Consider the following 23,608-nt stretch of genomic DNA (forward strand, 5'->3'; position numbering starts at 1 on the left):
CCCTGATATAAAACTTCCAAAATGATGTGGGTCACTGGGCCTAACTGCTGATACAAGCAATGCAGTTTCTACTAAACACTGGATTTCCTTCTGGAATTTTAGTATGTGAGGCTGAGAATACCTAAGAACTCTGATCTCTGATATAAACCCCAGACTTCAAGGCTCAGGTGAGTTTCATTGATGGACAACAATTTGCACCTATTGTCATAACTCATTGCTGAAGGAATTAAACACATTCTAAAAGACTTCTTTGGAAGCTTATGCTTGGTTTCTTCCGGACTGTACCCTGTGTGCCTTTTTCCTTGGCTGATTTTATAGTGAATCCTTTTGCTGCAATATGTTTTAGTTGTGAATATGACTATATATTGAGTCCTGTGATTCCTTCCAGTGAATCACCAAACCTGGGGGTGATTTTGGGAACCCTGAAAACTATTATGTTTAATTATATTTATAGCTATCTAAATATTAACTGCAATTAAATTACCGTAGTGAAGACCCCAGATGCTGTGGACCAAGACAGACATGGAATCAATGGCATGGGCTTAGGCCAGTTGGATACTGCTAAGGAAGCCATCTGTAACATAACACAGAGAGATTCAGTTTAAAGTTCATAGTCATTAATGAAAAATATTTAATATTAAGAAGTACCTTGGGAATGGGATGGGGAGGGAGGTGGAGGGGGGTTTAAGAGAGAGGGGACAAATATATACCTATGGCTGATTCATGTTAGCTGTATGGTGGAAGCAATTACAATATTGTAAAGTAATTATCTTCCAATTAAAAAAAATATTTTGTATTGTAGTTGGTGAGAAAAGACATGAACACAAAGTCTCTTAAACACTCATGAGAATGTCTAGCAACCTCTCCAAATTCCCCAGATCATAAACTCAACAATGACATATAACTGACTCCTAAAAAACCAATAAAGTATATTAGGAACTTTTAAGGATCTTTAAATTTTAAGACCCTTCACAGAAACCTACTTTCTCCTGGGTAAATATAGAGCAAACATGCTGGGATGTAGATCCTGGGCAGTAGGCTAAGCACACTCATTACTTAAGTGACCTGCTCAGGTGAAGCAAGATCGTAACTAAAAATCTCAGACTTTTGAGGTTGACTGAAATGGGCTTCCCTGGTGGCTCAGAGGTCAAAAAGTCTGCCTCCAATGCGGAAAACCCAGGTTCGATCCCTGGGTCGGGAAGATCCCCTGGAGAAGGAAACGGTAAACCACTCCAGTATTCTTGCCTGGAGAATCCCATGGACGGAGAAGCCTGGTAGGCTACAGTCCACGGGGTCACATAGAGTCAGACATGACTGAGAGACAGAACGGAACGGAAAGATGTCAAGAATTTGGTGAACTACAAAGCAGATTATATAGCTGATATAAAATGATGTAATAAGTTTAGAGAAGTGAAATGTTACTTTTGGCTAGAGGAATTACAGAAGGCTTCATGAAATCTTTTAGGGGAAAAGATAGATGGGGTCTTGTCTTTTATATAAAGAAGATGGTATGATCAAAGGCAGATGGTGAGAAATACAGGGTCTGATGGGGAAACAGCCAATATACTTCAGTTAGGCTGGTTAATAGGGCACATGTATCCAGAGGAGTAGGGAGACAGGTAGGGCTAGAAAGCTTGATCAGGATCAGATCAGAGGTTCCTTTGTTCCATAGATAATGGGGAATTAATAAAGAGACCAGAACAAGGTAGCGTTATTGTCAAAGGATTGATTCAATGAAGCTAAATAGTATTTTATAAAATTGATTAGAGAGGGTGAGATGTGAGGTAGGGAAACCAGTTAATAGGTAGCAGTCCAGTTTATAAGTTAAAACACCCTAACTTAGGTCATAAAAATGGAAACAGTACTAGATACGAAAATAAATCTTTTCCCAACCTTCAGTTTCAGTGTCTTTAGTCGTTTCAAATTTGAGTTTTTGAAACTAATTTTATCAGTTTCAGCCTTCGGTAATTGCTTTGAATTTTGAGTAAGTTTTTAAACTTAATATAGATATAAACGTACTGGATGATTGTTATGGCCAGGAAATGAGCCAGAGGGTCATGTTCCTGGCCCTCACTGAATCAACTGCTTTACAGAGAAAATGGACTGCTAGACAAGTAATCACAGTGCAAAGAAATAAGTACATGTTACTGAGAAATGAAGTGTGGTCTAGGAATCAGGAAGAAGCTTCCCACAGGAAGTACGCTCTAACCTGGAAGCGGAAGGGCAAGCTGCTACCTGGCTAGGTGATAAGGGGTGAGGGGGCACTAGAGGGATGCACAGCTAGCGCCAGTTCCATAGTAAAACCTTTGGCAGGTTTTAAGCAGGAGATAGCAGAGAACAGATTTAGGAAGACCACACTAGTTACAGTGTGGGAAAAAGCTCTTAAGAAAAAGATTGAGGAGAGAAAAGACTAAATGGAGAAACCAATGAGGAAACTGTAACTCTAGAAAGCAAGGTAAAATAGGTTGATGGTATGGGGATGGAGGGAAGAGATAATCAAAAAGTGTTTTGCAAATAAGCTATCTTTAGGAATTTAACAGAAAAATAAGGCATTTATAGTTGAGATTTGAAAAGCTAATTTTTATTATCAACTTTTAATAAAATATTAAATCTAATACCTGAAATATAGCTGTGAAGTAAGTAGTAAAATCAGTATCTCCATAAATCACAAAAAAATCATTATTTAATAACTGGAATAAAAGTTTAGAATCTGTTCCTGCAGGATTTCCCTGGTGGTCCATTGACTGGGACTCTGCACTCTCAATGCAGGAGCCCAGGTCGGATCCCTGTTCAGGGAACTAGATTCCATATGCTGCAACTAAAAGATGCTGTGTGCTGCAATTAAGACCTGGAGAAGCTAAAGAAATAAATAAGAAGAAATATTAAAAAAATAAATAAAACTGTTTCTGCTTTCACCAAAAGTAAAATTAATTTTATACCTAAAATGATTTCTTTTATTTTGGCCATACCATGCAGCATTAGTTCCCTGACCAGGGATCAAACCCACACCCCTGCACTGGAAGCATGGAGTCTTAACCACAGGACCTCCAGGGAAGTCCCTAAAGTGAATTTGTAAATAATCAGATTCCCTAGACCTTCCACCCATTTCACAACCCTCTTCAGTGCTCACAGCCCACAGGTAAGGAGACTGGGCAACAGTTTGAAGCTGCAGTTTTCTCTGGCATGGGTCTACTGTAAGATGCCCACAGAGGATACACCATAAATCCATTACCATGCTTGATTCCATAGATCTTATAAACATAACCACAATTAAATATAAGTTGAAATGAAAATGCTTACGTGTCCTCCCATGGATATTCCGGTCATTCCTAGAGGTCCATAACCCTCCCTCTCTAGCCAGTGCAAGAGAGCTGCAGATTCTAAAACAAGAGCTCCTCCCATCACAAAAAGGTCAGACACGTTTTTTAAGCTGGACCTTCTAGCCTCACAAAACAAAAAAGAAAATTATTTATGTTTTTACATTTTTATACACACAAATTTACAGTAGGCAGCCAAAATACATGTTTTTCTTTTAAAGGACCAGATAGCTAAGTATTAATAAAACAATGGTATAAATTGATACAATTAAATTGCTGCTAACATTGTTCTACATATTAATCACCTAAAACTTAAAAAGTTGTATCTGCTCTACAACATACAACCTTCACTGAATTTCAACTACTGAACTATTTTGAAATCCAGAGAACATATTATTCATTTGATAGAACTTAAAACTGTTAAAATATGTATGGGAAAATAATATTTCTATATTGTCAATTTTTAGTTAAATTACCACATCAATAAAAGGAAAAACAAATTTACAGTTGTCCCTTAGGAAAAAAAATTACAATATAGCTTAAAGCTCACATAAAAAATATATATATATATATTTTATATACAGTCATATATATATATGAATTAACAAAAGCAGTTCCCGTCTTTTGATGGGGTACTCATGGTTTATAACACAGATGGCATTATTTTGAGAGAGGGATAACTTAGGTATGGCATTGGGTTTTTTTTCTTTTTGCAGCCTGAGGCAGTTGTAAAATAACTTACTGTAGCTTTTTACAACTGTGTATTCTATAGTATTTTTTCATTTGGTGAAATTTTAACTGTTAATGTTTTTGGCATTGTGCTTTGTACCATTTATTAAATAAAAATTTTAAAAAAATAAAAAAAATATAAAAGAATTGAAACCTAATACTAGATAATTTTCATAGAACCAGAGCAAAAAATTCTTAAATTTGTATGGAAACACAAAAGATCCCAAAAAGCTAAAGCAATCTCGAGAAAGAAAAATGGAGTCTGGAGGAGTCAGATTCTGATTTCAGACTATATTGCAAAGCTACAGTAATCAAGACAATATGGTAATGGCACAAAAACAGAAATCTAGATCGATAGAAAGCCCCAAAATAAACTCATGCACCTATGGTCACTTAATTTATGACAAGAGAGGCAAGAATATACAATGGAGAAAAGACGGTCTCTTCAATAAGTGGTGCTGGGGAAGCTGGTCAGCTATATGTAAAAGAATGAAATTAGAAAACTCTCTAACACCATACACAAAAATAAACTCAAAATGGATTAAAGACCTAAATGTAAGACCAGATTACTAAGACGTTTTAGTGGACTTTCCTGGCAGTCTAGTCGTTGAAAATCTGCACTTCCAATGCAGGGGGTACAAGTTTGATCCCTGGTTGGGAAAATAAGGTCCCACATGCTGTGTGGTGTGGCCATAAGATTAAACAAAACAAAAACCTCTTAGAGGAAAACATAGGTAGAACACTCTTTGACATAAATCACAGCAATATCTTTTTTCTGCTGCACCACACAGCATGTGGAATCTTAGTTCCATGATGAGGGATTGAACCTGTGCCCCCAAGCATTGGAAACACAAGAGTCTTAACTACTGGACTGCCAGGGAAGTCCAGCAATATCATTTTTGATCCATCTCCCAGAGAAATGAAAATAAACAAATGAGGCCTAATTAAACTCAAAACCTTTTGCACAGCAAAGGAAACCATAAACAAAACAAAAAGACAACCCACAGGCTGGGAGAAAATATTTGTAAACAAAGCGACTGACATAGAGCCCATGCAGCTCTATGTAAAAAAAAACACCCACTCAAAAAAATGGGCAGAAGATCTAAAAAGACGTTTCTCCAAAGAAGACATGCAGATGGCCAAAAAGCACATGAAAAGATACTCAACATCACTAACTATCAGAGAAACGCAAATCAAAACCAGAATGAAGTAACACCTCATACTAGTCAGAATGGCCATTAACAAAAAGTCCACAAACAATAAATGCTGGAGAGGGTAAGGAGAATAGGAAACCCTCCTACACTGTTGGTCAGAATGTAAATTGGTATAACCACTAAGGAGAACAGTATGGAAGTTCCATAAAAAAATAAATAACTACGATATGATCCATCAATCCCACTCAAAACCAAAATCCAAAAGGATACACTCATCCCAGTGTTCACTGCAGCACTATTTATGATAGCCAAGACATGGAAGCAACCTAAATGCCCACTAACAGAAGAATGATGATGTGGTAGATATACAGTGGACTATTACTCAACCATAAAAAAGAACGAAATAATGCCATTTGCAGCAACATGGATGGACCTCAAAATTATCGCACTAAGTCAGACAAAGAAAGACAAATATCATATGCTATCACTCATATGACCAACCTTGATAGTATATTAAAAAGCAGAGACATTACTTTGCCAACAAAGGTCCGTCTAGTCAAGGCTATGGTTTTTCCCGTGGTCATGTATGGATGTGAGAGTTGGACTGTGAAGAAAGCTGATCGCCGAAGAATTGATGCTTTTGAACTGTGGTGTTGGAGAAGACTCTTGAGAGTCCCTTGGACTGCAAGGAGATCCAACCAGTCCATTCTAAAGGAGATCAGTCCTGGGTGTTCATTGGAAGGACTGGTGCTGAAGCTGAAACTGCAATACTTTGGCCACCTCATGCGACGAGTTGACTCACTGGAAAAGACTCTGATGCTGGGAAAGGTTGGGGGTGGGAGGAGACGGGGACGACAGAGAATGAGATGGCTGGATGGCATCACTGACTCTATGGACATGAGTTTGAGTGAACTCTGGGAGTTGGTGGTGGACAGGGAGGCCTGGCGTGCTGTGATTCATGGGGTCGCGGACAGTCGGACATGACTGAGCGACTGAACTGAACTGATCACTCATATGAGGAATCTAGTTTTAAAAGGATACAAATGAACTTATTTATGAAACAGAAACAGACTTACAGATATTGAAAATAAACTTAGGGGTGCCAAAGGGGAAATGTGAAGGGAAGGGATAAATCAGGAGTTTGGAATAAACATGCCTACACTACAATATATAAGATAGATAACCAACAAAGACATACTGTATAGCACGGGGAACACTATTAAATATTCTGTGATAACCTATATAAGAGAAGAATCAGAAAAAGAATGAACAGATGTTTAACTGAATCAGTTTGGTGCACACCTCAAACTTTGGTGCACACCTCAAACTTTGGTGCACACCTCAAACTAACACAACATTGGAAATCAACTATCCAATAAAATTAAAATATTAAAAAAGGAACAAGGCAACAGTAACAAAAGGAAAGTAAATAGCAATGTAAAAGAATTCAACCTAATACCAGTCTCCTGAATTACTGAAATCTTGACTATTAGAAAAATATTTATAAAAATACATGTTTTGATTAATTTAAACACACCAATTCAGCTGAAACTTTCTGTTTTAGAAACTGATTTTACATACAAGTATTTACTTGTAAGAATTATTTTACTACATATTTTTAGAATCCAGAACCATTCTTATATAATGATAAAAATGGCTTTATTACTAAAGTGACCAAGTTATAATCTATTTTTCAAAATTTAATTCACATAAAGACATACTCCTATAGGAAACATTGCCAGAGTATATAAAAATTCACTTTGTCAATGGTTATTATATGTAGAATAATTATGTAGAATTATTATGTGCCTATGTAGAATAATTATGTGCAAAGAACTAAGTGCCATAGGAATGCAAAGCTGTGAAAAACAGAACTCTGGCTCCCAGAAGAGCTTATCTCCACTGTCCGACCACATCCTTTTAGAGTTAAGTCCACAAAGCAGTTTTCTCTTTATAGAAACTATGCTATCTTTTGCCAAAATAATATTCATCATCATAAAAAAGGCCTATTTATCCTTACATTGGATTTCTATCCTTGTTCCAATTTTCTATTTATGATCATAGTTCTCCTGATTACTTATTTTAGCCTGGTATGGAAGTTTGAATTCCTAATTCCACTTCAGTTGGCTCTTTTACATAGAAGTTACTAATGTAGGTTCTAGGACAGTTGTGCTTTGTAACAATAAACTAGGTTTCAAATGGTTTAACCATTTTTGATGAAAGCAGGCATAGATGGCTTTGAGAGAGAGAGAGATGAAAGTGAGATAGAACTGTTTATTATAATTTAAATTATAAGCAATTTCTTACTTAGGATGAATTGTTCAAGAAAAACAAAATAAAGTATTATATTTCTTGGGTATATAATATCTGATACGATAACTTATAAACAATTTATAAACAAACTTATAATTCTCAACAATCCTTCATGGAAGAAATTATTTAGTATTCCCACTTCATAAATGAATTAACTGATACTTGGAGAGACCAAGGCCATACAATTAGCAAATGGCAAGTTATGATTCCAAAATATGTCTATGACTCCAAAGTCACAGTCTTCCTATTAAACCTATGCTGCTTGTTAGAACTCAACAACCTCTTGCACTTTTTAACCACTTACACGACACACCAAGTTCTGAATTTATGGCATGGCTCCTGAGTAAGAATTCTTGAACTATTTAGTTTTGCATTTTAACTTTTCACAAGGTTTTGAAAGGAGATTCTAAACTATCCTTCACAGGATATAGGTTTGCCTCCACTGCACTGTGCTTTTGTCTGTACCTCTTTCATGTTCTCACCACTTGATAAAGACCTGTGGTGGTGGTTTACTCACTAAATTGTGTCCATCTCTTTGTGACCCCATGTACTGTAGTCTGCCAGGCTCTTCTTCCATAGGACTTCTCAGGCAAGAACACTGGAGTCGATTGCCATTTCCTTCTCCAGGGGATCTTCCCAGCCCAGGGATCGAACCCAGGTCTCCTGCTTGGCAGGAGAATTCTTTACCACTGAGACACCTGGGAAGCCTGTTATGACCACTTCGAACACATGACTTCTCTCTCCCCAGCACTTTCCATCTTCCTACTTCTTCACTTGCAGGTCTAACAGTCATTACAAGTTTAACATGTTCAAGGAAGAACTTTTGATCTCTTACCGACAATATCAAATTTTTCAACAAGTCTTACCATTTCAACTTGTAAATTTTATCTAAAGTACATTAGTACTTCTTTACATTTCCTCTGCTATCACTTGACTTTAGTCAAATTTTCCCCTGCCTTATTGTAATTAACGTATATGCAGAGTACATCATGAGAAATGCTGGGCTGAAGGAAGCACAAGCTGGAATCAAGACTGCCGGGAGAAATATTAATAACCTCAGATATGCAGATGATACCACCCTTGTGGCAGAAAGTGAAGAAAAACTAAAGAGCCTCTTGATGAAAGTAAAAGAGGAGAGTGAAAAAGTTGGCTTAAAGCTCAACATTCAGAAAACTAAGATCATGGCATCCGGTCCCATCACTTCATGGGAAATAGATGGGGAAGCAGTGGCTGACTTTATTTTTCTGGGCTCCAAAATCACTGCAGATGGTGACTGCAGCCATGAAATTAAAAGACGCTTACTCCTTGGAAGGAAAGTTATGACCAACCTAGACAGCATATTCAAAAGCAGAGACATTGCTTTGCCAACAAAGGTCCGTCTAGTCAAGGCTATGGTTTTTCCAGTGGTCATGTATGGGATGTGAGAGTTGGAGTATAAAGAAAGCTAAGCACAGAATTGATGCTTTTGAACTATGGTGATGGAGAAGACTCTTGAGAGTTCCTTGGACTGCGAGGCGATCCAACCAGTCCATCCTAAAGGAGATCAGTACTGGGTGTTCACTGGAAGGACTGATGTTGAAGCTGAAACTCCAATACTTTGTGGCCACCTGATGCAAAAAGCTGACTCCTTTGAAAAGACCCTGATGCTGGGAAAGATTGAGGGCAGGAGGAGAAGGGGACAACAGAGGATGAGAAGGTTGGATGGCATCACCAACTCAATGGACATGGGTTTGGGTGGACTCTGGGAGTTGGTGATGGATAGGAAGGCCTGGCATGCTGCAGTTCATGGGGTCGCAAAGAGTCGGACACGACTGAGCGACTGAACTGAATTGTAATAGTCTCTTATGTGAAGCTACTTTACTGCTACTCTTGCCCCAGTAAGCCAGATAGGACTTTAAAAACATAGATCAGATCACTCCTTTGCTTGAAATTCTCCAGAGGTTTCCCAATGCACATACAGTAAAATTCAAAGCACGGTTGTTATTGTTGTTGTTGTAGTTTAGTTGCTAAGTCATGTCCGACTCTTTGTGACCTCATGCACTCTAGCACGCCAGGCTTCCCTGTCCTTCACTATCTCCCGGAAGTTCCTTTTCATTATATCATGTCCTCATATCTAACACTTCTTCAACCATGCACTCACCCCTATAATTCTTTCTCCCATTTATCTGCTTCATTTTCTTCAGGCATTGATAAGCACCTAAAATTATCTTTTATTTTTATCCAGCTCCCATACTAGAATATAAACTCTATGAAAGTAACAACCTTGTCGTTTTGTTGCTATCTTACCAGCGGTTAGGGTCAAATATCTATTGAATGAACCAAAATCAAACACAATATATTAATAAATTATGGAAACACACAAAAAACTGATTTAAAAATTCATCATTTTAAAAGACAAGGAAAAAAAAGCTTATCTTCAGATTACCTATACTACACATTGCAAGAATAAAAAGAGTAGTGTTTCATTTCACAAACTAAATGTACCTTAAAAAGGGAAAGTCTTTTAATTTCTTTGGTTACAGTTTTACAAATACAATATATCTTTAGTCAGCCTATTAAAATTTATTTATCTTTTTATTAGACATTGCAAAAAGCTTAAAATAACAATTTAAGACAATATGCATTAAATTTTCAGTTTTATAATAGAAAATCTTCCCCAGTAACACTTGGAAATTAAACTTAAAAATGTTAGCCTACCAAAAATTTCAGAATTGCTGAAAATTTAGTATAAAGACTGGAAAATGAAGGTAACACATACTTACATTTGGTCCTTGGGTTTCCTGCAGCCATTTAAGGATGCGGGTCAAAGAGAAAATTTTATAATAATTAAATATACTGTGTCTCAAGACACATTAACTTAAGCAAAACAGTTACATTTGAAGACACTTTAATGCTGAAATAACTATTTTCCAGTTATCTCATATAGGCTGTTTATAAGTTCTCAAGTTTTTCAACTTAAGTCTTTTTCTTTTTTAAAAAAGCTTAATTGAAATACAGTCACAACCAGACAATTCACCCATTTAAAGTGTACAATTCAATGTTTTTAGTATATTCAACAAGGTTGTATAATTGTCAACTTAATTTTAAAATGAAGTTTATTGGTTTCTTTCTTCATGTATACATTTTTATAGAAAATCTTAAAAATACAGAAAAGCATGTTTGAAGAAAAACTATTTTATCTACAGACAACCATATTAATATTTTGGTATACTTCTTTCGAACATTTTCACTTCTACACATTTTTTTGCAGTTTTTTAATGAACTTTCTATTCTAAGTTTTTTTATACCTATGTCATATCATAGTTTTATACATTATTTTTGCATTAAAAATACTTTTCATTCATTATTGTAAACTTTTAATAATTTGCTAAAATCTACTGAATGACTGTTATTTGCCAGGCACTTTTCTAGAAAGGATTAATTATTTAATACTTTAAATAACCTAAGAGATTATTCCCATTTATGAAGGAAAAGTTGAGGCACTAAAAGGCTCAAGTTTATACAGGTAGTAAATGGCAAAAGTAACAAACATAAAATAACCAATCATATAACATTCCAATGTTATAAACCACAATTTAATTAAACATTTTTCTACTGTTAGACATTTAAGCTATTTCTAATGGTTTTATCCTCAGAGTAAACTTCCCAGAATTAATATGACTCTGTCAAGGGATGTGAGATTTTTAAAGGCTCACAATGCATATAGTAAAAATGCTTTCAAAAGGTTGAACAGTCATCAGTAATGAAAGTGCCCATTTCACAACAGCTTCATGGCTACTGTGTTTTATTTTTTTAAATTTTTTATAATTGCTGCTTTAACTTTACATTTCTGTTATTACCACCAACGCTGAACATTTCTTTATATCTGTTCATCAGTTTCCTTCCTTCTTCTGGGAATAGTCTGATGTCATCTTGAAATTTAAGTTAAGAACTATTTCTAAACCTCAACTGATATTTAAATGTAAATGCATTTAAAATATGAGCTTCCTTAGTAAGTCAAACACTTGACCTCCTGTATAAAACTCAAAGGAACCAATATTTCTATTTTATAGAAATAAAATCCATAAATTGCCTTTTAAGAAGGTATGAAACAATTTTTCACTTCTTTTCATTCTTGCTTCTTACTTCTTAAGCATTTTCTGAACTGACAAATTTCACCGCTGTAGAAAAGCTGGATAGTAACTATCATTCCTTTTGATAACTGAATCTATAAATAAATAAATGATTTCAAGGTATTATAAAAGGATATAATAAGGGTTTTCTAACAGCAAAGAGGCCATTCGGGCTTCTTTAATCATAGGACGAGCCATCAGTGTTCGTCGTCTCCAGTAATGCTAAGGAAAGAAAAGATGACATACTTAAGAATACAGTAAGTAAATTAGAAGTTTGAGATTAACATATACAACTATATATAAAATAGACAGTTAACAAGGGCAAGTAGCACAGGGAACTCTACTAAATATTTTGTAATAATCTATAAGGGAAAAGAATCTGAAAAAGAATGGATATATGTAAATGTATAACTGAATCACTTTTCTGTACACCTGAAACTAACACAACACTGTAAATAAACTATATTTAAATGAAAATAAAAATTAAATTAAATTTAAAAATATAATAAACATGTCTATTAAGGAGAGTATGTGGATGTCATAATAAAGTCTTACATGATCTCCTGTTCCAGCAAGATGAATGCATACAGGTCTGTATTTGCTGTTCCACTCTTTAGGCACAATAAATTGGAACCTATTTAAAATAATATGACACATCAGTGAAAATAAAAGGCTTTAAATACAAACTGAATTCTTTAAAGTTTCATAATTAAATTTTTTGGGAGAAAAAATAATTTAGAATTTTGACATTTAAATTGTAAATGACTGATTAAACTACTGTTTGCCCAATGGTAACAAAGATATTGTAAATTTGCTTTGTATTAAGTGTTAAAATATTTAATTATAAGCACAGAATTTATCATAATCATTTTTACCTTATTCAATACCACAACTTTATATATGAAATGAAATTTTCCTATTTTGTAAAGACATCAACAAATATGATTAAGTCCTAGAAAAACAATTCTTTAGATAGCTCTGCTTTTTGTCCTTGCAGGAATAATGGTTGGCTGTACAAGCTGCTGATGTATCAACAAAATAGTTTATGGTTACCTTTTTTTCAACTTGGAGTGTATGACAGGATTTATTAAAACTTTTATGTTTGACGGTAAAAGCAAACCATGCCCCCCCAGAAAATATCTATTTGTCGTCTTCTTATTATAGTATTCTAGTCTCCTCTATAATGTTTTTTCCTATATGACTTTGTTTTAACCATTGTAGTAAGATACATTGTTGAGCAACCCCTACCACTATCCATTTTCAGAATTTTATCTTCCCAAACTGATTTTTCTCTTCAGTTTTCTTAGCAGTTGACATTCTGGAATAATTATCACAGTAGAATACTGCATTCTGGCAGCTCAAGGTTTGACCTCGGATGGTTGCAGTCTTGGGCAACATAAACCTGAATTCTGAGCTTACTTTGCCTGGGCAAGGGAAAACACAACTACTTGCATGTGCTTAGTCACTCAGTCATGTCTGATTCTTTGCGACCCCTGTCCTCTGTCCACAGGATTTTTCAGGCGAGAATACTGAAGTGGGTTGCCATTTCCTTCTCCAGGGGATCTTCCTGACCCAGGGATCAAACTTGAGTCTCTTGTGTCTCTTGTGCTGCAGGCAGATTCTTTAAGTCATCAGGGAAGTCCCACCTACTATAAATAAATTGTTAAATAGAATATAGACAAGTAAATTTAGGGTGGTTTAATGATTATTTCTGTTCTATGCTCATGCAAACTAACTCTTAATTTTCTATTTCATAGTCAAAACTACCAATGTTAACAGCTCTGCTTCATCTTAGGCTTCCCTGGTGGCTCAGTTGGTAAAGAATCTGCCTTCAGTGTGGGAGATCTGGGTTTGATCCCTGGGTTGGGAAGATCTCCTGGAGGAGGACATGGCAACCCACTCCAGTATTCTTGCCTGAAAAATCCCCATGGATAGAGGAGCCTGGTGGACTGCAGTCCATGGGTTTGAAAAGAGTTGGACACGACTAAGCGACTAAGCACAATGACTGCTTCATTTAGTATTCCCAGCACTGTACCGCTTCTTGATATTTTGAAGATTATGTGGTAACAGTTTAGGTTCAAATGTATACTAAACTTTAAACTTTTACTCTCCCTCCATATTTTAATGGAAAAATAATGAATAATTATTGTAATTAAAAAGTAATTTGAAATAATGACATCGATATTAATTGCATACATCAACATAAACAACCTTCTACTGTAACTTTCTAAATAAAAATTCTTACCTAGCAATAACAGATTCAACTGGCATGATATCAGGCACATAATGGGCCATGGGGGAAACAAAGTGTCCATCTAGGATCTTACAATCTGATTGCTCTTCAATCTAAAAAAAAGCAAAACTAAGTTGTATACACAAGGATGAAGATATCTCAGTCTATCATACATGTTTTTCTATTTAAAAGTTCTATTTAATTAAAACATTTTTTTCTTCCTATGTATTGTTTTGGAGAAGGAAATGGCAACCCACTCCAGTGTTCTTGCCTGGAGAATTCCATGGACGGGGGAGCCTGGTGGGCTTCAGTCCATGGAGTCACAAAGAGTCGGACACGACTGAGCATACACTTCTACTCCTATGTATCCTTTTGCACCATGCTGCTTTCTAGAGACATGGCTCTTTCATTTCCTTTACTTTAGTCTATTTGGGAAAATAATCTATAAGCAAAGCTCATTTGTACAAGGACAATTTGTACAATAACAAAATAAAATATCCATTACAAAAATTCAAAAATATAAAGATAAGTATAAAAACAACTTAAAAACAAATTATAATTTACCACTGTCAAATAAGGGTTGCCATTATATATGTCAGAGTGGCTTATTTTCAGGCAAGCTATTGATGTAAGAGTCATCTAAGGAAAGACGTGATGAGTCCTGTAAGGAAAAATGTCATACTTGCATATATAGCAAAGGCATTTGCTAATATTCAACACCTAAATTTTTTCAACTTGAATAGTTATTATTTTTTAATTTAAAAAATCTTTATCAGGATAATAGTCAAAATTAAATCAGCAGTATAGCATCACATACTGTTCATGGCGTTCTCACACGCTAGCAAAGTAATACTCAAAATTCTCCAAGCCGTGAACTTCCATATGTTCAAGTTGGATTCAGAAAAGGCAGAGGAACCAGAGATCAAATTGCCAACATCCGTTGGATCATCAAAAAAGCAAGAGAGTCTGGAAAAACATCTACTTTTGCTTTATCGACTATGCCAAGGCCTTTGACTGTGTGAATCACAACAAACTGTGGAACATTCTTAAAGAGATGGGAATACCAGACCACCTGACCTGCCTCCTGAGAAATCTGTATGAAGGTCAAGAAGCAACAGTTAGAACTGGACATGGAACAACAGACTGGTTCCAAATCAGGAAAGGAGTACGTCAAGGCTGTATTTGTCACCCTGCTTATTTAATTTATATGCAGAGTACATCATGAGGAACGCTGGGCTGGAAGAAGCACAACTGGAATCAAGATTGCCGGGAGAAATATCAATAACCTGAGATATGCAGATGACACCACCCTTATGGCAGAAAGCAAAGAAGAACTAAAGAGCCTCTTAATGAAAGTGAAAGAGGAGAGTGAAAGAGCTGGCTTAAAACTCAATATTTAGAAAATGGAGATCATGTCATCCGGTCCCTTCACTTCATGGCAAATAGATGGGGAAACAATGCAAGCAGTAAGACTTTATTTTGGGGGGCTCCAAAATCACAGCAGATGGTGACTGCAGCCATGAAATTAAAATACTCTTATTCCTTGGAAGAAAAGTTATGACCAACCTAGACAGCATATTAAAAAGCAGAGACATTACTTTGCCAACAAAGGTCCGTGTAGTGAAAGCTATGGTTTTTCCAGTGGTCAGGTATGGATGTGAGAGTTGGCCTATAAAGAAAGCTGAGCGCCAAAGAATTGGTGCTTTCGAACTATGGTGTTGGAGAAGATTCTTGAGAGTCCCTTGGACAGCAAGGAGATCCAACCAGTCCACCCTAAAGGAAATCAGTTTTGAATATTCATAGGAAGGACTGATGCTAAGGCTGAAATCCCAATACTTTAAAGGGCACCTGATATGAAGGACTGACTCATTGGAAAAGACCCTGAAGCTGGGAAAGATTGAATGTAGGAGGAGAAGGGGACGACAGAGGATGAGATAGTTGGATGGCATCAATGACTCAATGGATGAGTTTGAGCAAGCACTGGAGATGGTGATGGACAGGGAAGCCTGGTGTGCTGCAGTCCATGGGGTCACAAAGAGTAGGACACGACTGAGTGAACTGAACTGAAAGCACCACATATTTCATTAAAGGCAGAAACACAAAACAGTGTTTTTGGAGGCTAAATATATCAACCTTTTTTTTTTTTTAATATAAAAGACTCTTGAGAGTCCCTTGGACAGCAAGAAAATTGAACTAGTCAATCCTAAAGGAAATCAACCCTGAGTATTCATTGGAAAGACTGATGCTGAAGCTCCATTACTTTGGCCACCTGATGAGAAGAGCCAACCTATTGGAAAAGACCCTGATGCTGGGAAAGATTGAGGGCAGGAGGAGAAGTGGGTAATAGAGCATGAGATGGTATCACTGACTCGATGGCCATGAGTATGAGCAAGCTCTGGGAGATGGTGAAAGACAGGGAAGCCTGGCATGCTACAGTCCATGGGGTTGCAAAGAGTTGGACATGACTTAGTGAATGAACAATAACAACAATTTATTATAACATATAATAAATGGTATTTGTTGTTGTTTAGTCACTAAGTTGTGTCCAACTCTTTTTTGAGAGTGCATGGACTGTAGTCCATCAGGCTCCTCTGTCTATGGGATTTCCCAGGCAAGACTATTGGAGTGGGTTGCCATTTCCTTCTCCAGGGATCTTCCTGACCTTGGGATTGAACCCCTGTCTCCTTCATTGCAGGAGGATTCTTTACCGCTGAGGCACCAGGCAAGTCCTATATCAACCTTTTTAGAAAACACAAATACCAAGCCAGTTGTTTCAATATCATTTATTAAATAATCCACATGTTTTTTTGCAAATGACTTAGAATACTACTTTATCATTAAGTAAGCTTCCATAAATTTTGACAAATTATTTCCAATCATATATTGGGTCTTATTAGCATATATTTTATTTCTAAACCAGTATTAGGCTGTGTTGAGTATGCTGTGCCTCACAATATCCATTGATATAGGACTGAACTAGTTTGCACTTACCACTCTTCCTTACCAGGTATTCCTGATCTGACTATACTTTCCAAATATATATTTGAGTCCTTCTCAAAATAATTTAAGGATCCTTTTATGGACCTTAGTGCTAAACTGAATATTTTAATTGGGATTACATTGCATTTTCTTTAAAAAAAATGGTAAGGAGATCTAATGTATATAATATGAAATTTTAATCCAAGAAATTTTTACATTTTGTCATCTTTGTGGCTTTTATAGTTTTAGACTTTTCTTTTATCTATTTTAGAAGAATTAATTATTTGAAAAAGGAGGCAGCACAACCTAATGTGAAAAGGAATAATAATTCAACAAATAGTGCTGGGATAAATGGCAATTTGATAAGAAAAAAAACACTCTCAGAGCCATACATAATATAGATTTAAAAATTAAGCAAGCTACAACTCAACACTAAAAAGATGAATAACCCAATTAAAAATGGGCAAGGGTTTCACAGATATTTCTCAAATGAATGACCAATAAGAATATGAAAAGATGCTCAACATCACAGTCATTCCGTTCAGTTCCGTCGCTCAGTCGTGTCCGACTCTTTGCGACCCCGTGGACTGTAGCCTACCAGGCTTCTCCGTCCACGGGATTCTCCAGGCAAGAATACTGGAGTGGGTTGCTATTTCCTTCTCCAGGGGATCTTCCCGACCCAGGGATCGAACCCGGGTTTCCCGCATTGGAGGCAGATGCTTTAACCTCTGAGCCACCAGGGAAGCCCTCACAGTCATTAGGGAAAGGCATATCAAAATCACAATAAAATATACTTCACACCCATTAGGAAGGCTAGGGCAAGTAGAAATATTAGTAAGGATGTGGAGAAATTGAAAGTATTATACACTGCTTGTGGGAAAGTTTTAAAGTGGTACACTTTGGAAAACAGTTGACAGTTTGTTAAAAACTTAAGCACAGAATTACCATGTGACTGAGCAATTTCAATCCTAGGTATATACCCAAGAGAACTGAAAACGTATATCCACAAAACACTAGTACATGAATATTCATGGCATGATTATTCATAATAATTAAAAGTAGAAACAACTCAAATGCTCATCAATAGATGAATAAACAAAATGTACATGTTTACACTGGAATATTTAGCCATGAAAAAGAATGAAGCACTGGTACATGGTACAACATGGGTGAACCTTAAAAATCTGCTAAGTGAAATAAGCCAGAAACAAAATGCCACATGTTGGATGATTCCATTTATAAGAAATGTCCAGAACAGGTGAATCCGCAGAGACAACAAATGAGTGATTACCAGCAGATGAGAGGCCAGGGAAGTGGCAGGTGACAACTAACGGGTATAGGGTTTCTTCTCGGGGCAATAAACTGCTCTGGAACTGGACAGGGATAGTTGCACATCTTGGAATATAATAAAAAACTACACTGAATTGTACATTTTAAAAGGGTGATTTTTCTGTATTTGAATTATTTCTCAATGTTTGAACACTGAGAGTGAGATAAGGTTGTGGGAGAGCAAGGACATCTGCAAGAAAGCATTCTAAAACCCTAACAGTAATTCCTCTCAGGGAGGAAAATGGAAACAGGGGGTAAAAAGTGGCCGGAATTAGAGTTCTGATCTATACGTGGTATGTTTTAAATTTGTTTAAGCCTATGAGTCTTTAGTAGAAGAAAATAGAGAAAATGGAAATATTTAGCCAAGTTTGAGGGAGAAATGTTCTAAATCCAGAAGATATAAGGAACTGCTATATGGTATAGCAGAGAAGGCAATGGCAAGCCACTCCAGTACTCTTGCCTAGAAAATCCCATGGACGGAGGAGCCTGGTAGGCTGCAGTCCATGTGGTCACTAAGAGTCAGGCACAACTGAGTGACTTCACTTTTCACTTTCACACATTGGAGAAGGAAATGGCAACCCACTCCAGTGTTCTTGCCTGGAGAATCCCATGGATGGGTGAGCCTAGTGGGCTGCCATCTATGGGGTCGCACAGAGTCAGACGTGATTGAAGTGACTTAGCAGCAGCAGCAGCATATGGTATAGAGGAGGGATTTCCAATTTACAAGATCCTGTGTTTAGCAGTGAAAGTCTTTTGAAAAATGACATCTTCTAGAGATATACAATATATAAAAGAGATGAAAGTGGAGTTATTTTGGTTGATGGCAGTGAGGGATGTGAACATTTGCAGCTCCTCCCCAACAACACTAAGTATCCAATTACATAAATCTAGAAATATTTTACAAAAAAACATGGTTGCTTAAAAACAAAACTATTTCAAAAACATTTTCTCATATTCTTTAATTTTATAGCATTTTCTTTCTACCCTTCTCTCAGCAATTAACTGTATCCCATAAGAATTCCCTGATGTTACACAACAATTGTTTTGCTAACAACTTTTCATGTGCTGATTCTCTAACTAGAGTACTTCCCTGTATTATTTGTAATTCTGAAATGTTGAATAATTTACTTTTATTTTCTTGAGCCTAAAGACAAAAGATGAGGTTCAAAAAGATCCAGCCCTAAATATTTTCTTGTATTTATCTAAGTGTTAAAAATATGCTCCTATATAAACATGCAGATAGTTATTGTAAGCATTCAGTTAGAATATATACAATAATAACATTTTAAAAAATATTAAATGAAAAAATATATATTGTACTCATGTTTTAGAATTCTCTGTTATTATAGTCCAACATTCAGCCCATTCTTGCCACAGAGTTAAATAAAACCTGAATTTCTATAATTGCATTTCTTTCATTTTAATACCTTATCGATGTACACTGGATAATCACTTGAAACCAGATTCTGACATCTTTCTCGATTTCCAATAATCTTTCTGAATTCAAAGAGTCTATTGTGGAAAGGGAGGAAAAGGAAAAAAATTCATTACTCCCATTATATTGAGATTGATGAAAAGTAACTAAAAATTAGCAAGTCCAGTTTACAAACTGTATTAAAATTTAATTTTAATAATTAAACAAAAAATTAGGCTTTGGTTTTTTCAAGATTGAAATTTTGTTTCAGAAAAAACATGAGAAATATCATTGTTCTGAAAGTAACATATGCAAGGCTCAAAATTAAAGGTGCAAATCCCAAATTAATTTTCACAAATCAAAATGTTTCCATGAGCTATATAGTATATCACAGTTTTATAGTCATCACAAATTCAAGTTATTCAAGAAAGTTCAGTCCTTGAAAACTCTAAGCAATAATATAGCAAAGTGATACAGTCATATATATATATATATATATGAGTTAACAAAAGCAGTTCCCGTCTTTTGATGGGGTGCTCATGGTTTATAACATAAATGGCATTATTTTGAGAGAGGGATAACTTAGGTATGGCATTGTTTTTTTCTTTTTGCAGCTTGAGGCAGTTGTAAAATAACCTAATGTAGCTTTTTACAAATGTGCATTCTATAGTATATTTTCATTTGGTGAAATTTTAACTGTTAATGTTTTTGGTATTGTGCTTTGTACCATTTATTAAATAAAAATTAAAAAAAAATAAAAATTGCAATGAAATTTTAAATGTTTACTAAAACAACAAACTTGGAGCAAGCAAGCTTACCTTTTGAGATCCTCTGGCCTTCCCCATCCTCTGATAAAAAGTTTTGTAAGGAGTAGTCTCCGGTATAGAATATCTAACTTGCTCACACCCATCAGTAGCAAACAAACATCTATAAAACAAACATTTAAACGACCTTAAAATATTTTATTTTACTCAGCAGGTCAATTTTCTAACTATCTCTTTACATATTAGGTACAAAATTAAAGATTTTTCCAGTATACAACACAGTATTGTTAACAATAGTTACTATGCTGTACAGTACATCCCCTATCTTATTAAAAAAAAAAATTGTAACTCTGGTTACAGACTGATGGATGTTATCTAAACTTGTGGTAAATGCATCAGAATATATACATATATTAAGTCACTGTGTTGTATACTTTAATATGACATTATATATCAACAAGATTGGGGGAAAATGAAATAATGAGATTAAACTAGAACCTTGAATTTATTCTCGTGGGAATAAGATACAAGATATAGGAAAAAGGAACTAGGGCAAAAGTAGAGAAGATGAAGTAGAGCCCTGAGCATCAGTAAACTGAATTCTCTAAGGCAGCACCTTCCCATTCTCAGCACAGTGACTGACAGTAAATACTCAATATCTGTTGATAACAATGCTGCTGCTGCTAAGTCACTTCAGTTGTGTCTGCCTCTGTGCGACCCCACAGATAGCAGCCCACCAGGCTCCCCCGTCCCTGGGATTCTCCAAGCAAGAACACTGGAGTGGGTTGCCATTAACTTCTCCAATGCATGAAAGTGAAAAGTGAAAGTGAAGCCCTCAGTCGTGTCCAACTCTTAGTGACCCCATGGACTGCACCCTATCAGGCTCCTCCATCCATGGGATTTTCCAGGCAAGAGTACTGGAGTCGGTTGCCATTGCCTTTTCCTGTTGATAACAACAGGAGTGGCTAATATGTTATACTGTTTTATCTGCCAGTCACCATTTAAAAACTACACACACACACACACACGCAAGTTCTTGTTTAAACCTTCCAACACTTTTATAAAGAAAGATATAGTACCCCAAGACAAGGAGAGGATAGGTGATTAAGGTCATACAAGTGGGAGACAGACCTAAGACTAACTCGTGACTACAGATCTAACTACTCTTCTATGCTACAGTACACGAAAAGTAATAATCAATGTGACTACTTCTGTACCACTTATCTGTCTTTCCCAAACAGTTCTGGAGCTTTTAAAAAAATCTGCCTCAGTCTTTTCAAATCGAATGGTGCAGTTTTGATTTGCAGGCAAAACCTGATTCAGGTTCAGGGTTTATTCTACTTAGAAAAATGGATAATGGAAATTAAAACTTCCATCAGTGAGGTTTCATAAGTACTTATCTATTACTCTGAATATTGGGGGAACCACCATTTATATCTTATATTTTTACTATTTGATTTGTAACAAACAAGTTCATTTTAATGCTCTTCTTTGCATTAAGTGTACAATCTAATCCACCATCGATTGGACTAGCACTTTATTATTTTTATGACTGGACTAGCAAAACCATTTATTATTGTGAAGAAATTTCACTAGAATTCCATACAAAACTTCTATCACCATTATTGTATTATTATCATATTATTGTAGCAATGTTAGTGTATCAATGTATTGAAGGAGTAAATATATCAAATACCAATTTTATAGGACTTCTATAATTTATGATAGTTTATAGGAAGAAAATCAATTCCATTTAAAGAAGATGAAAGCAAAAATCAATTTGAAGAATCCTTATGTACTCATTTATTTGCTACTTCCTTTGAAAAAAATTTTTTTAAACATTTCCTAAAACATTCTAAGAATTTTCAATAATCACTTTGAAAGTTAATACAGAACTGAATGACATAAGCTTCCTAGAATACCTACAGATGATGATAAAATACATTTTCAGCTTTCTTTTACCACTTTACAAAAGTATAGTCAATATTTTAAATATAGTCAAAATTTAATGTTAACAAGGGAGAAATGTCAATAATGTTGACATTATTTGTTGATAATTTTTCTACTCAACTAATTTGCATTGTTAATCAGAGAAGGGAACTCCTGTTACTAGTTTTTGTGGCAGTGGCTATAGCCTTTATGTGTTATTACTTAAACTTAACAAATTTAGTTTCATCTGAATCTTAAGAATTTCCTTACCTTAATGCACAAACCTCTTAAATGACATTTTCTGACTGAACGATTTTTAAAGATTTGTAGTGAAATTATATACTATTTTCAAGCTTTCCTCAATTACCCATTTCTACATGTTTTACAACTGTGTGGCATTCTGACATTAATACATAGTTTGCTGAAAAATCTTTTGCTGTTGCCCAGTGAAGTCCAAGTCTGCATACGATAAGAATTGTCCTATGAAGTATGAATAACCAGATGTGATGTACTAGCAAAGAGCTGTGATGAAAGGCAACATCATTTGAACATTTGCAGAGGCTGCAGAGATGGTGTAGAAAGGCAAAGCTTGGAGACTTTCCCAAGTAGTTAGGAGTTCACTACAATTTGTTGTTGCTGTTTCTGTAACTTTTTTAATAAACTGAAGTATAACTTAAAAGTAGAAATCTTAAGTATAATTCATTTATTTTCATAAAATGAACCTATATTTTATATGGATGATTATAGTTAAAAGCGGTTGCAAAAGAGAAGGAAAGGTTATAAAGAAAAATCAAAGTTTTAACGGAGTCTTCAGGAAGATTAGTCAGGCAGATAGAAGATACGCAAACACAAAAAGGAAGATGTCAAAAAGTGTGACTTGCCGAAATAACACTGAGGGTCCAAAGAATAGGATCTCAAATGAGCAGGAAATAAGTCATGCTATTATTAACATTTATCTAGTGGAGACTGATTGTTGACTTTAAAGATTCATAATAATTTTCTATAGAGTTTGGATTTTAAGTCTTTACCTATCAGATTCATAGCAAAAAGCTTTTATCATTTCACTAATTTTAAAAATTAGTTTTTTATTCATTCCACACGTTTTCTTAAACGTTTATATAATCAAAAATCAAACCAACCCATTACACCATATCCAAGAGAACTCCCTAAAACACTGCAGTAAATATAAAATTCATTTTTTTTAATGTTAAATTCCTTTTTCTTATCGGAGGTCACTTGGGATTTTGCTTAATGGGGGTTCATAGTTGGTACCTCTATCATCAAACTGAGTATTAACACATCTGCAAAAATTATTCTTAGCTGTAGACCATACAA

The 23,608-nt window shown here is 35.4% G+C and overlaps 1 protein-coding gene and 1 non-coding gene across 8 annotated transcripts in view; both read right to left on the bottom strand.

Moving 5' to 3' along the window:
* Positions 1-23,608, bottom strand: part of ABHD18 (abhydrolase domain containing 18) — a 42,973-nt gene that overhangs the window by 12,052 nt on the left and 7,313 nt on the right. For 6 of the 7 annotated variants that reach the window (XM_055404794.2, XM_055404791.2, XM_055404789.2 and 3 more), the window contains 8 exons: positions 20,399-20,507; positions 19,594-19,678; positions 13,871-13,971; positions 12,181-12,259; positions 11,761-11,847; positions 10,276-10,301; positions 3,301-3,439; positions 485-574 (listed from right to left, as the gene is read on the bottom strand). In XM_055404794.2, the coding sequence (XP_055260769.1) occupies positions 485-574; positions 3,301-3,439; positions 10,276-10,301; positions 11,761-11,847; positions 12,181-12,259; positions 13,871-13,971; positions 19,594-19,678; positions 20,399-20,507 (716 nt within the window). Of the gene's footprint in view, positions 1-484; positions 575-3,300; positions 3,440-10,275; positions 10,302-11,760; positions 11,848-12,180; positions 12,260-13,870; positions 13,972-19,593; positions 19,679-20,398; positions 20,508-23,608 lie in introns of those variants that run through there. The other variant, XM_055404796.2, reaches the window with a different exon arrangement.
* On the bottom strand, positions 3,104-3,237 carry LOC129542958 (small nucleolar RNA SNORA42/SNORA80 family). Its single transcript, XR_008683211.2, has one exon. It is a non-coding gene; the product is annotated as a small nucleolar RNA SNORA42/SNORA80 family (small nucleolar RNA).

Source organism: Moschus berezovskii, chromosome 19, assembly GCF_049115385.1.
Source record: "Moschus berezovskii isolate FMDL1 chromosome 19, NW_MosBer_1.0, whole genome shotgun sequence".
Taxonomy (NCBI): domain Eukaryota; kingdom Metazoa; phylum Chordata; class Mammalia; order Artiodactyla; family Moschidae; genus Moschus; species Moschus berezovskii.